The 15320-nt window shown below is 37.5% G+C and overlaps 1 protein-coding gene across 1 annotated transcript in view; it reads left to right on the forward strand.

Annotated features, from left to right (window-relative positions):
• The first annotated feature begins 1010 nt into the window (after positions 1-1010).
• Positions 1011-15320, forward strand: part of LOC134800385 (cytochrome P450 4c3-like) — a 169619-nt gene continuing 155309 nt past the window's right edge. The window contains exons 1-6 of the mRNA XM_063772885.1: positions 1011-1161; positions 2393-2503; positions 7034-7216; positions 9360-9556; positions 9778-9847; positions 10357-10558. Coding sequence (XP_063628955.1) covers positions 1011-1161; positions 2393-2503; positions 7034-7216; positions 9360-9556; positions 9778-9847; positions 10357-10558 — 914 coding nt within the window. The remainder of the gene's footprint in view (positions 1162-2392; positions 2504-7033; positions 7217-9359; positions 9557-9777; positions 9848-10356; positions 10559-15320) is intronic.

A 15320-nucleotide genomic window follows, 5' to 3' on the forward strand; every position in this document is an offset into this window, starting at 1 on the left:
ATTTTAACGCCAAAGCCAGCCAGAATAACCTATGACTTAAACAAGTTGTGCAACCTTTTTTACAAGGTCACGGCTGCTCATCATGATACATTATGAACTATTCATCTTCAATTTGCATCTAGACGTCGTCTGCCTAACGCGCGCTCAAGTGAGTATTTATGATGAAACCAGGATTTTTAATAATATTTTTTTACTTTTCAAGGCTTTGTTTCCACCATAGATGTACGAGTAGGTACGAAGATGCGTCGAGAGGGATGTGTTTGTTAAGATCCAATAGAATAATTATCTACTAGAGCTGCGCTGACCGAGAATAGGTAAATGAATACGCATCCTCGCACATATTGTCTGGTAGAAGTAGAAATATCGTGTATAATATCATAATAGTTCTGTTTGGAGCCCAGTATAAATTCCGGAATATATTTAAATTCATTATACGCGATAAAAGGTATTTATTTAAATAGTATTAAGTATTTCAAAAATATATTTTTGTGTCTGATGGTAACAGATTACTACCCTCGAGCACAAAATGTACAGATGTACAAAATGTTTTGATTAATTTCACGTTGATAAAATAATATAGGTAGGTACCTAATATAATTTTAATATTGACAAACATATATTTAACTTTATCACCTTTGTATGAAAGAGCGAATGCCTCCTAACACAAGTGTCAAACTTAAAAGGAGGATTCGGCACCTATAATAAATAACTTGTTAAAAAAAAGGATTTTGAAAATAAGTAGTTACCACATTGTTGTTATATTAATTAAATATATCAAAGCATCATATCTATTTTTTATATACTACTTTATAGTGTATGATACTACTTATGGATTTTTTTCTCTCGGAAAAATAGTGACATCAATGTTGAATGATGTGATGATGTGTGTTAAGCCGATGTATGCTACAGGTTGATTTTACTTTCATACTAAAGTTTCCATCTTTGTGAATATTTCGTAAACTTTTTATATTATTACTTTGTAACCTATACAATTTAGATCCGTTATCGTTATGATCTGGTGGGTGTTGCTATTGCCTCTGCTGTGGTTTGCTGCGTTCCGCTACCGTCGCCGTAGGATGTATGAACTCGCGTCGCGAGTCCCGGGTGTCGGCGAGCTACCTCTCATAGGGGCGGCCCATAAGTTCATAGGATCCACGGAGGGTGAGTTGCATATTGTAAACATTACTATCGCCGTTGGAGGTTGTATTGAACTCGCGTCGCGTAATCGACGCGAGCTACTTCCAATTAATAGGGGTAGCCCACATAAATAATACTCGTAGTAACTAAGCAATAATAACCCATTATACTTACTTACTTGCAATTAACATTTCAAATCCTTCGTGGACCCCCAATTTAACCCCCCCCCCCCACCCCCCACCGTGAAAATAAATATAACAAACTACTACAAAAACTACAAAACTCGACACGAGTTTAGCTTCTCTACGAGGCATCTTCAGTACGGTTACCATCAGTGTGTCACTGACATAAACGCCGTCGAGAACGTAATTTACTTTCTATACATCCCGTTTGCACTAATATGCGAGTGCGAGCGAGATGTATAGAAAGTAAATTACGTTCTCGACGGCGTTTATGTCAGTGACAAACTGATGGTAACCATACAGGAGATGCTAGATGGGTGTGTACGTGTTGTAAATAAACACTGCATGCACTGCTGCCTCCGATGTAGGATCTACTAGTTAAATTAGTTTTATTTTAATTAGTCTAAAAGAGTAACCCACTGCTGGGCAGATACCTCCCCACTTTCCCGCCATCTCTCTCTTGGTGTTCCTTTGATCAGATATTCATCTTGTGAGCTCCATTCTGGATAGTTTGGCCCAACGTTCCGGATTGTTCGCCAGACGAGCACTTCTGCCCTATCTTACTTTAGCGTGACCCTTTGCACTTTACCTTGGCACTTTGCACTTTACGAGTAGCTTGGCACTTTTGGTATAAGTACCTAGTAATTATGTTTTATTTATTTCAGACGTTATGTCTTCACTTAAAGACGTTAGCTACGCGGCAATCGGAAAAGGTGGACTCACTAGGTTTTGGCTGGGACCTATTCTGTATTTTGGTAACTATAGATTTCCTTAAAAAAATGTATGATGTGTTTAGGAACGGCATGTTACAATCTCGAGTCATAAATATCTACTAGAAATGAAGTAAAATTAAATTCCTCTCAAAATTTTCACGGAATGATCACATTTTCACAGATAATTTGTTGCAACAAAATAGTTTATGTTTATGCTGGCCATAATTTACTGTTTTTTAACGCATTATAGAGGGTTTATGATAATTATGTGTGTAGATAAAATGACTAAAAGTGTTGCTCGGTACCTAAATGGAGTTTCTAATAAAAATGTCGTAAAGGAATATTTGTTTTCTGGAACAGTTTCCGTGGACCCTGTGGACCTGGAGATGGTGATGCGGACGTGTATGGAGAAGGATGACCTGCACCGCTTCACGAGGCCGCTCATCGGCTTCGGGGCTATATTTGCTCCAGGTAATCTTAAGGTGATATTCAACTGTAGCTTTATTACTGTTACGACATGACTGCGGCGGCGTTGATGCCGCCTCTGTATCCGTCAAATTCTTTGATAAAATGAGTGACAGGTAGGTAGTTATAATCGTGGCGGCGGTAATGTGGAGGCGAATGTCACTCATTTTATCCAAGAAATTGACAGATACAGTGGCGACATTAACGCCGCATCAGTAATGTCGCAACATTAATGCAGCTGCAGTCGTCACCTTAACAGCGCAGCGTTTTCACATTGTCGATCCCCTATCGGATGTAAGATCCTACACAAATCAATATTATCGGTCCGACAGCTGACGGGGGGCTCCGACATGGCTAAATTTATCGGAAGCGCTTTTCTGATATCGGATGCCGGAAGGCGCCTATGACAAAAACAGCTGCAAGAGAGTGCCATGGGCATTAAGCATTTTTTGCATTATTTATACTTTTGACATTGGAAATGTCTTTTCGTTCGCTCCAGTATAGGGTCCGATTTCACGAAAAAGTGCGATCCCCTTATATCTCGGAAAGTTGTGAAGATATGATATTAAAAAATAGGCTCAAAAGACGCATAATCACGAGAGCTGTAAGGTGCAAAAATAATTATTCGAGAAAATCTAAAACAAAAAAAGTTATGGTCGAAATAGTGAAAATAAAATTCAATTTTTTCCGAATTTTTGTATTTGATGCTCGATAATTTGGAAACGAAGAATGATATTAAAAATTTGAGAAAAACGGCTCTGGACAATTTAGTCAGCTACAATTTGAACCTAAAACAAAGACGATCGGGTTAAGGGTTTGCCCTGTAGCCTAACCTTAAAATAGTCAAAAAGTCAGAACGACATTTTTCACATGACATTTATGACTTCATGTTTCGCAGAGTTCGTTATCGGTGTTTGTTGTGAATTATCGGGATTATGACGGCAGAATAACACTTGCACTGCGTGGGCTATCAAAATTGCTGCAGATTTTTCTTGGTCTACTCTATCTATCCTGTTTGAGACGGGCGTAGATAACGCACTATTCGACAATCTATGCATTCTTGTGGTGGTGGAAATAGAAATAGAGATAGAGGTAGAGGTAGAGGTAGAGGTAGAGGTAGAGATAGAAATAGAAAACATTTTATTCGTGAGCACAAACACAAAATAAAAACTTATACAGAGAAACATAAAAAAGAAAAAGTGCCACGAAATGGTCTCACCTCAGCATGTTGCTGGCGGCTGCTAGCCGATAGCTGATGCTGAACCCTGGCAGTAATTAGTGGAGCTCGGGTTTAATACAACATAAGCACACGCTGTTATGGTCATCTCTCGTCGCGTCAAACTGCTGTCAAGAAAATTTCATATCTTGCAGCAAATGGGCCGCTGCCGATCAAGACTCGAGTGACGATAACGGCGATGTGGCTACCACTTCTCGAGTTGACTACGGATTTGCCGTGTAATAATTTTCTTGTACTTTGAACATTAATATATCCTGCTTATTAATCGAAAAATGAAATATGTACCTATACTTATGCTTATGCGCCACGGCGACAATTATTCAAACTTCGATACGCGTGTGGAAATTTTGCAATTTGTTTGTTCACATGCGTTATGTCCAGGATACTTGTATTAATCTAAGAATAAAATAATTATCATTCAACGTTGTAGTTTTATTTTGTAACTTTTTCCTTATCCAGACTTTCTCGTCGCTCAGCGACAATATTTTTTCGAATTCCGTAGATTAATTTTCAATGTGCTCGATAGTCGTGTGAGGCACGAAATCTGTGATTTTTTTTGTAATAATGATTTACTAAATGTATAATTAAATACAGAGAAGCCAAGTTCAAAAGAAAAGAACTTGGCTTGACGACGCAGTGGCACGAACCATTTCGAGCCACTTTCGACCCCTACGAAACTCAAAATCAATTTATCATAAACATATGAAATATGGTTCATTTATGAAGACCTATTTATGAAGGCTCACTAGAAACCCCAAATTTCATTAATATAGCTCAACCCATAGATTTATAAGGCATAGATCGAGTGTTCGTACATCCCTAGTGAAGCCATTTCAAGTGCGACGTCACGTCGCACTCGTGTCACCGTATTCGATCGGCCCTGGCAGTACTCAAGGTCACGTCGGTTTGTGTACACCTCTCGTTTAAAAATCAAAAACACAGGAAAAATGGTATTTTGTGCATTGAATGGATGTCACAACGCATCATATCATAAAAACAAACCGACTTACGTTACATTTCACGCGGAAGTATAGAGTTTAATATGATATTGTTACGTAATCGTAACTATAAAAATCCAATGTTTCGTCAGCCGCCATTTCTTATAAATGTTGCCAGTGTAGTGAATATTTTTTCCTCAAAATAGGACATGACGTTTACATTCTAAAATGAATACGCTTAATTGAAGTTCCTTGTATAATTATATAAAAAATATATATTTTTAAATATTTCATTATTTCATTTTAAATTATGTAGTAATTTTATGCACATTTTAAATAAAAAATTGTAAAAATGTATCAATTTTTTTTATTTAAACCTTATTTCACAAAGGACAGAAATGCAAAATTCCTAAAATAAACATAAAAAGCTTTTGCTATTAAATCTACACACAAATGATTAATAACCAAGTGTTAAGGATGTTGTTAAATCCCCGATTTTGAGGGAAATATCTATATACTGGCAACACGTTTTTGTATATGTGTGTGTGTTGCTGAGCGTAAAACACGAGCGTTCCACGCACACATCGATCGTGTTTCGCTTTTGGCAGGTTAGCCGTAAGGGGACTATCTGTCTATGCGTTATTAGTTTAAGGCTCAACCGGTTATTAAGATACAAACATCAAAAAATCGGGATTTTTCTCACTGACTTATTGACTGACTCACGAAAATACGTATGTACGCACTGACTCACCTATCATCAAAAACCTAACCCACTTCCAGATGTCGTAGCAAGTTGAAATTTGGCATCCATATGGGCAATTGTGTGGTTACAAAACTGAAATAAAGAAACAGTGATTTTTTTGCGATTTGTATTATTTTACAAAAAACAATTTTTATTTACACACTAAGCGTCTAGGTACTGAATTTGTAATAGCAAAAATAAACTTCAGTTTAGAAATCAAGTTTCAAGTTTCTTTATTTGGCCAAGTAACAAAATAACCTTACATCTAGCAAGTCAAATACAGGTCATTGCTAAAACTAATCATGCAATGTCTTAATAGATAGATAAAACTATATAAATCAAAATTTATTATTAACATAGTAATCAACTATGATGAATACTAATAATTTCTGTACAAAAAGTAAGGATATCCCATCAGAAACATAAATGTGAAATGAGAGCCAAGTTCAATATTAAGAATATGCGTAACAAAACTCCCGTGAGAAACAGACATATTAAATATAATAAAAACGGGTCACGTATTTTTAAGTCGAAAATCGCTCAACATGTTTCACTCCCTACGAGGAGTATCATCAGGAGCTTGCGTTGACGGTGACGGACCGGCGCAGACTGCGGGCCGCAGCCCTCCGCACCGGATGACTCGGCGCGGGCGCCGGTGGGGGCAGGGGTGTAACCGTAACATGCGTGATACGTAGTAACGAGGTTCTAGTGTGTACGCGTGTTAAGTTTCGGCTCGCGACGTCGCCGGAACGCTTTCACCGAGCGTACTCTTTTTGCGAGCTGTAACTGTAACCAAACAGATACAGTACGAGGTTCTAGTTTGTACGCGTGTTACAGTTTCGGCTCGCGACGTCGCCGGAACGCTTTCACCGAGCGTACTCATTTTGCGAGCTGTAACTGTAACCAAACAGATACAGTACGAGGTTCTAGTGAGTACGCATGTTACAGTTTCGGCTCGCGACGTCGTCGCCGGAACGCTTTCACCGAGCGTACTCATTTTGCGAGCTGTAACTGTAACCAAACAGATACAGTACGAGGTTCTAGTGTGTACGCATGTTACAGTTTAGGCTCGCGACGTCGCCGGAACGCTTTCACCGAGCGTAAAATGGTAAAATTTTAAATTTACCTATTTTAAAACGTTTTGTCTGCCACTGAGAAATAAGTAAGCTTTAGAGTACTCAATTTATAGGCACCTACATAGATAAAATAGTACATTTCGATGCTAGTGCGGAAAGTAGTACTCGCCTACGGCTCGTGGCAAGATATCTCGGTGCTCGTGAAGTAATGACATTTCCGCACGTGTATCGAACGACGTCCAATTGCTCAAATTCGCGAAAACCAACTTTCCGCACGCTAAACAGCTACGTAAAGTAGCACTTTTTGAGCAACTGTATTAAATCCAGTCCTTCATAAAACTTGACGGGCCTGATTTTGTTAAATTATATTTTATCTCTTTCTTACAAATACATAAGTCAAAATGACAGATAAGGACAAACGATTCATAGCTAATTCAGGCCAGTAACGCGTTTATGAATAACGCCATTAGTAGGCATATTAGATTAATTTGGAATAAATTAAATATACTCAACATTTTAATAAAGAACCTTGTTTTTTCTTAGTGTCAATCTGGAGACCAAGGCGAAAGATACTGCAGCCAGCATTCAAACCGAAGATAGTGGAGAGCTTCGTCCCCGTGTTTGCGGAGCAGAGTATGAAGCTGGCTCGCAAGCTGGGCGAGGTCGGAGGCCGCAAGGTCAAACTGCTGCCTTACATCAGCTCCTATACCTTGGACTCCACTTGCGGTGAGCCTCCACAGAGCTGAGCATGAAGCTGGCATGCAAGCTGGGCGCGGCTGGAGGCCGCTAGGTCAAACTGCTGCCTTATATCAGCTCTTACACCCTGGACGTTCGCGGTGAGTCTCCATAGAGCAGAGCATGAAGTCGGATCACAAGCTGGGCGAGGCCGGAGGCCGTAAGGTCAAGCTGCTGCCTTATATCAGCTCCTACACCATAAACTCCACTTGTGGTGAGTCTCCACTGAGCATAGTATGAAGCTGGCTCACATGCTGAGCGAGACCGGAGGCCGCAAGGTCTCAGCTGGGCGAAGCCTTATATCAACGACCTGTTACAGTAGAATAACCAGACCAATTTTGAAAGCATTTTTGCCCACGCTGAAACAGAGACTCTTCACTCGCCGAGGCCCCAAGGTCAAGCTATGGCTATAAGTCCTAACTCAATGGCAATAAAAATATTCAATAAAATTAGTAACGAAATAAATAACACCAAGTCCGACAATGAATTCTTTAAAAAACTAAAAGATCACCTCATTAAAAAAGCTTATTATACTTTAAATGAATTTTTTCACGACCAATAATTGCAATTAATAAAGCACCTATACAATAAATAACACTAATTAATATAATCTTATTATTTTGTACAAAAAACTCGATCTCCTCTTATTAAACTGTTTGCTGTGCCCTACAGGGTGTCATATTGTACACAATTCTATGTAATAGGTTAAGATACAATGTGATATGCAATAAATATTATGAGTATGAGTATGAGTATGAGTATGGCCTTACATCAGCTCCGACAACCTGGATTCCACTTGTGGTGAGTCTTGTGAAGAACTAGTCAGATAATGTCCAAAGACCTACCAAATTACCAATCATTACCTATTCATCAAACGAAAGATAAGACGTTTTTAAGTATATTTTCACGCCACTGTTCGGAAATGTGGCAATAGATGGTCTAAAACCAAGCTGGAAAGTATGCAATAGCTGTAGCACCTGAACCACCACTACTACAATGTTTCATTGTTATCATCATCTGTCATTGGTGACGGTTCGCTACAGCAATGAGTATCATTTAAAACATAAAAATCAATAAAAGGTCTTTTTTGGTGCAACTTTTTCCTTCAATAATAAAATTAGGTTATTTATAGGACCAATTTCTTGTTTAAAAAAAAAGAAATGTCAAAACCATTCAGTTTATTTTTTTTAACAATTATCCATTCAGTTCACGCTAAAGGCGTTTTTTTACTTTTGTAGCTGTTTGTGTTTTTTTTTAGCAAAAACGCTTCTAAGTTTAGAGTCGGTTAGAAGCAAATAACAGAAAAATGCCTCTTAAAAGTGATAAAAAAAGTAAAAAAGGCGGGATCTGAAAATACTTACTGAATTGGATAGTGTAAATTGTGTTTGACTAAAAAATACAAGAAACACGTATCTACGTGTAAGATTTATTAAAATTACTAATTATTAGAAACAGATTTAATGAAATAAAGAGTTGAATAATCATTGGCAATCTATAATTTAATAAATTTAAAAGTAACGTTATTGATAGTTCACCTTTGTAAATAGAAGGTAGTTGGAAGAAAGAATAAAAGACGACTGGCATGGCGGTTAACGGGCATTCGGTTACGGGCAGAGGTGAAGGGAGGACGATTGTGAAGTGAGGTGATTGGAGATTGAACTGTAACGGAATATTGTGATCAGGAAATATATTGTTGTTATGAAAGAAGGATTTTTTATTATATACGCTCGCTATAAAAATGAGTTCTTCTAGTGATGAAAATGATATTCTTACGCTGACGCTTACCGAAGTTCAAGAGACAGCACAGGCAGTGGCTAGTAATTTGCTACCAGAGAAATCGCGGGCTAGTACTTATAGTTATACAAATGTTTTCTTATTTCCTCGCAGTAGTCGTGAAAAGCACTATGTAATGCCTCGGCCGGAAGCGCTAAAGATGGACTCGTATTATTTGAGTTTGATAAAAATCGATCTACTGGTTTAAAGAATATCAGCTCTTTTTCAAAATGATATACCTACGGTATTATTGGTATAAAATGTTTTTTATTTTGTCATAAAGCGTAGGGGGCTTTTATAATTTTTAATTTAATAGTTATAGAAGTACTTATGGGTTAACAATTAAAGTTTGTGATTAAAGAAACGACGCTCGGCGTGAAGATAAACGCCCAGGACAACGCCATGTCCCCGTTCCTGGTGGAGCTGGGCCGAGTGCTGCAGGTGGTGACGGAGCGCATCTTCCGCCTTTGGCTGCAACCGGAGTGGCTGTTCCGGTGCTCCCCGCAGTACCGCCAGCAGCGCGCCAGCTGCGAGCTCTTGCATGGATTCACTGATCAAGTAAGTTTTCTGAGAAATATCTTGTGCTAAATCAATGTTTTAGAAATATGATATACAGTAATTTAATTTTGATAAAACTATGCCTAGAAAGAAATATAAAACAATATAAAAATAAATAATGAAAGGACATCATTAAAATAGAAAACAAGCAGTGACCAACTGATCATCCTGCGGCGATGTAGGAATATCATAACGTCCTTAATTACTCTTAAATTGTGTAGGTGATAATGAAGAAAAGAGAAGAACTAAAAGCCCAAAAATCTAAAAGTCCTAAAGCAGACCGAACCATTGGTAAGTAGTTATAGTACCTATGTTAAACCTACCTAAGTACTTAACATCGAAATCTACACAATTATAATAACATTAAAATTACAATTTTTGCCTATGACGTTAATATTGCAAGATTTTTAGGCGCTAATGAATTTCGTCTGAGCTGCAGACACGGCCGACAGGCGTTATCTGATTGTGATAACAGCTTATGCATTTGATCTGAATTTGTTGTGGATATGATCTGTCAGTGTCAAAAGTAACGTTTCTGGTTTAACTCGCCTCCGGTTCCGGTAACCGTAACTCGCGCTTGTATAGCGTGACAGGGTGCCATCACAGTCGGACCTGCAGTGTACGCCTCTATGCGCGGGGAACCGGTGATTATCGATGACGCTTCGCCTGAATTCGGTATCAAAAATACTCCCTAGAGTCATCAGAATGACCTCAAAATGTTTATGTCACTTTGTTGTGTCCTAACACTAAACTTATGGATAGAAAACTTAATAATTATTGTAACTTGTTTTTATTGTAAGACTTATCAGACTACGACTCCAAGTCTTTCCTGGAGCTGCTGATCCAGTTCTCGGGCAGAGAGGGCGGATACAGCAATGAGGAGCTGCGGGAGGAGATCCTGACGCTGATCATCGGGAGCACCGACTCCACTGCCTCCACTATCGGGTACGCGCTCGACCTCCTGGCCAAGTACCCTCACGTGCAGGACAAGGTCCATGAAGAGTAAGTTCATAACCTTTCAACTGTATCTGGGCGTTTTCAGAAATAAATATTGAAAACCTGATTCTTTCACATCTGGACGTTCTTGGGCTCATCATTCTACTCAGAATCGACAGCATTCTCCATCCCACCATTAAAAAAAGATGTCCCAAAATGTCCATTTCATTACGTCAAGTTTTAGTATAAAATTTTTCACTTGTATGTGCGTGACGTAGTGGAATGTACAATTTTCATAATTTTTGGGACATTCTATTTTATCATCAGAATTGAATATGCTAGTGATTCTGAGTTGAAAGAACCCAAAAACACCGGGATCTGTGAGAATCGGGTTTTCGATATTTATTTCTGAAAACGCCCATCTTCGGTACCGTAGACCGGGGTGACTTTGGAAAATTTAGGGTTACTTTGATAGATTTAAAACGGCCATAGAATTACCATTATTCATTATTTACTGAAAATGTTTATGTAACTAGTTAGATCTAGACACGCGGTAGCGTGTCCAGCCAAGATCAAAAAGGAACTGGCGACGCAGCAACCGTGTGTACACGAACCATTTCCAGCTACTTTTGACCCCTTCACAACTTGAAACCTACTTAACCTACACTAATGAAATTTGGTACATGTATTCCAGCCGGGTGTGTAATGCTTAATCTAATTATAAAAAAACTATCATACATTTGTTATAACACCACTTGATATATTATTGTATGTTATAATGTATTTTTTATTATACGTTGTCTTTGTTATATTGTGATTTCATCTAAACTGTCATTGATATAATGCCTAATGTAATATAATTTTCAAATATTATATAGCCATATTTTATAATGACATTTGTTTTATTATATGTTTGTATAACGTAATACTTCATACAACTTTATCAACTATAAATACATATATTGTATAACATTTTTTGTCATATTTCATTTACTGATAACGTAAACTTTTACATACTTTTTATAACTAGTACGCAGACCTACTGCTTTACCTAGCTATATTATTCTAGGGTGGTCGCAGTTCTAACCTAACCCAACCAATTTTATCACGGTTTTCGTTCTGCGGGGGCCGCAGTTCAAACCTAACCTAAACCACTTTTTTTCCTAGAGTATTTTATTCTACGGAGGGGCAAAGTTCTAACCTAACCTAACCCTCCTTTTGTTAGGTAGTTATTCGTTTATGCGGAGTCGCAGTTCCAACCTAACCTAACCCTTTTATGTCATGCAACTATTATGCCACATAAATAATTATGTGATGTCACTTGTTATAACAAATAATATGCTTTAGAGTATGTAATAATTATGGCAATGTATATTAGACGAAGTGTAAATATACCTTATGACCATTATACCAATAATAACATTATGTATACCGTTAATTAGGTATTACGGTAGTATGCCATTTATTACTTTATTCAAAATAACGATATATCAAACTATAATATATGAAAAGTAATTATAACAAATGTAATGCACCCATTCGAGCCCCTTAGCTTGTCCAAAATACAAAATTTCATAAACGTAGCTCAAACAGTTACTGATAAATTAACGTTTAAAATCCGGCATTTTTGTGACTGACTGACATATAGATCATAAACCTAACCCACTTCCAGTTGACCTAGAAACTTGAAATTTGGCATCAAGGTAGACTATTAGGTGTATATAGAGGGAAAAATCTGAAAAGTGGAAATTATTGATATTTCGATGGAAAAAAATAATTAATACTTATAGACCAAAAACCTAACCCACTTCTAGATCACTTAGAAACTTGATATTTGGCACCAAGGTAGACTATTAGGTGTATATAGAGGAAAAAATCAGAAAACTGGAAATTATTGATATTTCGAGGGAAAAGAAATAATTAATACTAATAGACCAAAAACCTAACCCACTTCTAGATCACTTAGTAACTTGATATTTGGCATCAAGGTAGACTATTAGGTGTACATAGAGGGAAAAATCTGAAAACTAAAAATTATTGAGATTTCGATGGAAATAATAATAATTAATACTTATAGACCAAAAATCTAACCCACTTCTAGATCACTTAGAAACTTGATATTTGGCATCAAGGTGGACTATTAGGTGTATATAGACGGAAAAATCTGAAAACTGGAAATTATTAATATTTTGATGGAAAAAAAATTAATACTTATAGACCAAAAACCTAACCCACTTCTAGATGACTTAGAAACTTGATATTTGGCATTAAGGTAGACTATTAGGTGTATATAGAGGGAAATCTCTGAAAACTGGAAATTATTGATATTTCGATGGAAAAAAATAATTAATACTTATAGACCAAAAACCTAACCCCTCTTCTAGATCACTTAGAAACTTGATATTTGGCATTAAGGTGGACTATTAGGTGTATATAGAGGAAAAATCTGAAAACTGGAAATTATTGATATTTAGATGGAAAAAAATAATTAATCCTTATAGAACAAAAACCTAACCCACTTTTAGATGACTTAGAAACTTGATATTTGGCATCCGGATAGGCTATTAGGTGTATATAGAGGGAAAAATCTGAAAACTGGAAATTATTGATATTTCGATGGAAAAATAATAATTAATACTTATAGACCAAAAACCTAACCCCTCTTCAAGATCACTTAGAAACTTAATATTTGGCATCAAAGTAGACTATTAGGTGTATATAGAGGGAAGAATCTGAAAACTCGAAATTATTGATATCTCGATGGAAAAAAAAAATATTAATACTTATAGACCAAAAACCTAACCCACTTTTAGATGACTTAGAAACTTGATATTTGGCATCAAGGTAGACTATTAGGTTTATATAGAGGGAAAAATCTGAAATTCGGGAAATTATTGATATTTAGATTAAAAATTTATTAGGTAATACTTATAGACCAAAAACCTAACCCACTTCTAGATCACTTAGAAACTTGATATTTGGCATGAAGGTAGACTATTAGGCGTATAAAAAAGAAAAAATCTGAAAACTGAAACTTTTTAACAATTGACCGCGCGTTAGTGAGGGTCTCCTTTTCAGCTTATGATGATAGTAGGTATCTACTATAGTAATTTCTGTACAAAAAGTAACGATATCCCTACAAAAACATAAATGTGAAATGAGAGCCAAGTTCAATATTAAGAATATGTGTCGTTGTTGACTCGCTGACAAAAGAATTGAGATCTATATGGATGCCAAGTTCTGTGTTGTGTAGAAAATCCTGAAATTATAAAGGATTTGACTTGGCTAGTTTTTACCAACAAACCAAATTTTAGAAAAGTATACGTAATACGCCTATACGTAAAAAACTAGCCAAGACAAATCCTTTATAATTTCAGGATTTTCTACACAACACAGAACTTGGCACCCATATAGATCTCAATTCTTTTGTCAGCGAGTCAACAACGACACATATTCTTAATATTGAACTTGGCTCTCATTTCACATTTATGTTTTTGTTGGGATATTAATATATAAGTATTCATATTCACCTACTGTAAAAAATTCACAGATTTCGTGCCTCACACGACTATCGAGCACATTGGAAATGAATCTACGGAATTCGAAAAAATATTGTCGCTGAGCGACGAGAAAGTCTGGATAAGGAAAAAGTTACAAAATAAAACTACAACGTTGAATGATAATTATTTTATTCTTAGACTAACACAAGTATCCTGGACATAACGCATGTGAACAAACAAATTGCAAAATTTCCACACGCGTATCCAAGTTTGAATAATTGTCGCCGTGGCGCATTATAGGTACATATTTCATTTTTCGATTAATAAGCAGGATATATTAATGTTCAAAGTACAAGAAAATTATTACACGGCAAATCCGTAGTCAACTCGAGAAGTGGTGATCGGCAGCGGCGCCAGCGGCCCATTTGCTGCAAGATATGAAATTTTCTTGACAGCAGTTTGACGCGACGAGAGATGACCATAACAGCGTTTGTCTATGTTGCACCAAACCTGAGTTCCAATAGGTACTACCAGGATTCAGCATCAGCTATCTTGGGTAATGCTCATCATGACGAATCGGGTGTCCAAAACAGCGTGTGCCTATGTTGCACCAAACCTGAGTTCCGCTAGGTACAACCAGGGTTCAGCATCAGCTCTATGTTGGGTACTACTCTCCTAAGTGCTCATCAAGACGAGTCGGATGACCAAAACAGCGTGTGCCTATCTTGCAATAAACCTAAGTTCCTTTAGGTACAGCCAGGGTTCAGCATCAGCTCTATCTTGGGTACTACTCTCCTAAGTGCTCATCGAGACGAGTCGGATGACCAAAACAGCGTGTGCCTATGTTGCAACAAACCTGAGTTCCTTTAGGTACAGCCAGGGTTCAGCATCAGCTCTATCTTGGGTACTACTCTCCTAAGTGCTCATCGAGACGAGTCCGATGACCAAAACAGCGTGTGTTTATGTTGTATTAAACCCGAGCTCCACTAGGTACTGCCAGGGTTCAGCATCAGCTATCTTGGGTAATGCTCATCATGACGAATCGGGTGTCCAAAACAGCGTGTGCCTATGTTGCACCAAACCTGAGTTCCGCTAGATACAACCAGGGTTCAGCATCAGCTCTATGTTGGGTACTACTCTCCTAAGTGCTCATCAAGACGAGTCGGATGACCAAAACAGCGTGTGCCTATCTTGCAACAAACCTGAGTTCCTTTAGGTACAGCCAGGGTTCAGCATCAGCTCTATCTTGGGTACTACTCTCCTAAGTGCTCATCGAGATGAGTCGGATGACCAAAACAGCGTGTGCCTATGTTGCAACAAACCTGAGT

Source organism: Cydia splendana, chromosome 19 (assembly GCF_910591565.1).
Source record: "Cydia splendana chromosome 19, ilCydSple1.2, whole genome shotgun sequence".
NCBI classification, from domain to species: domain Eukaryota; kingdom Metazoa; phylum Arthropoda; class Insecta; order Lepidoptera; family Tortricidae; genus Cydia; species Cydia splendana.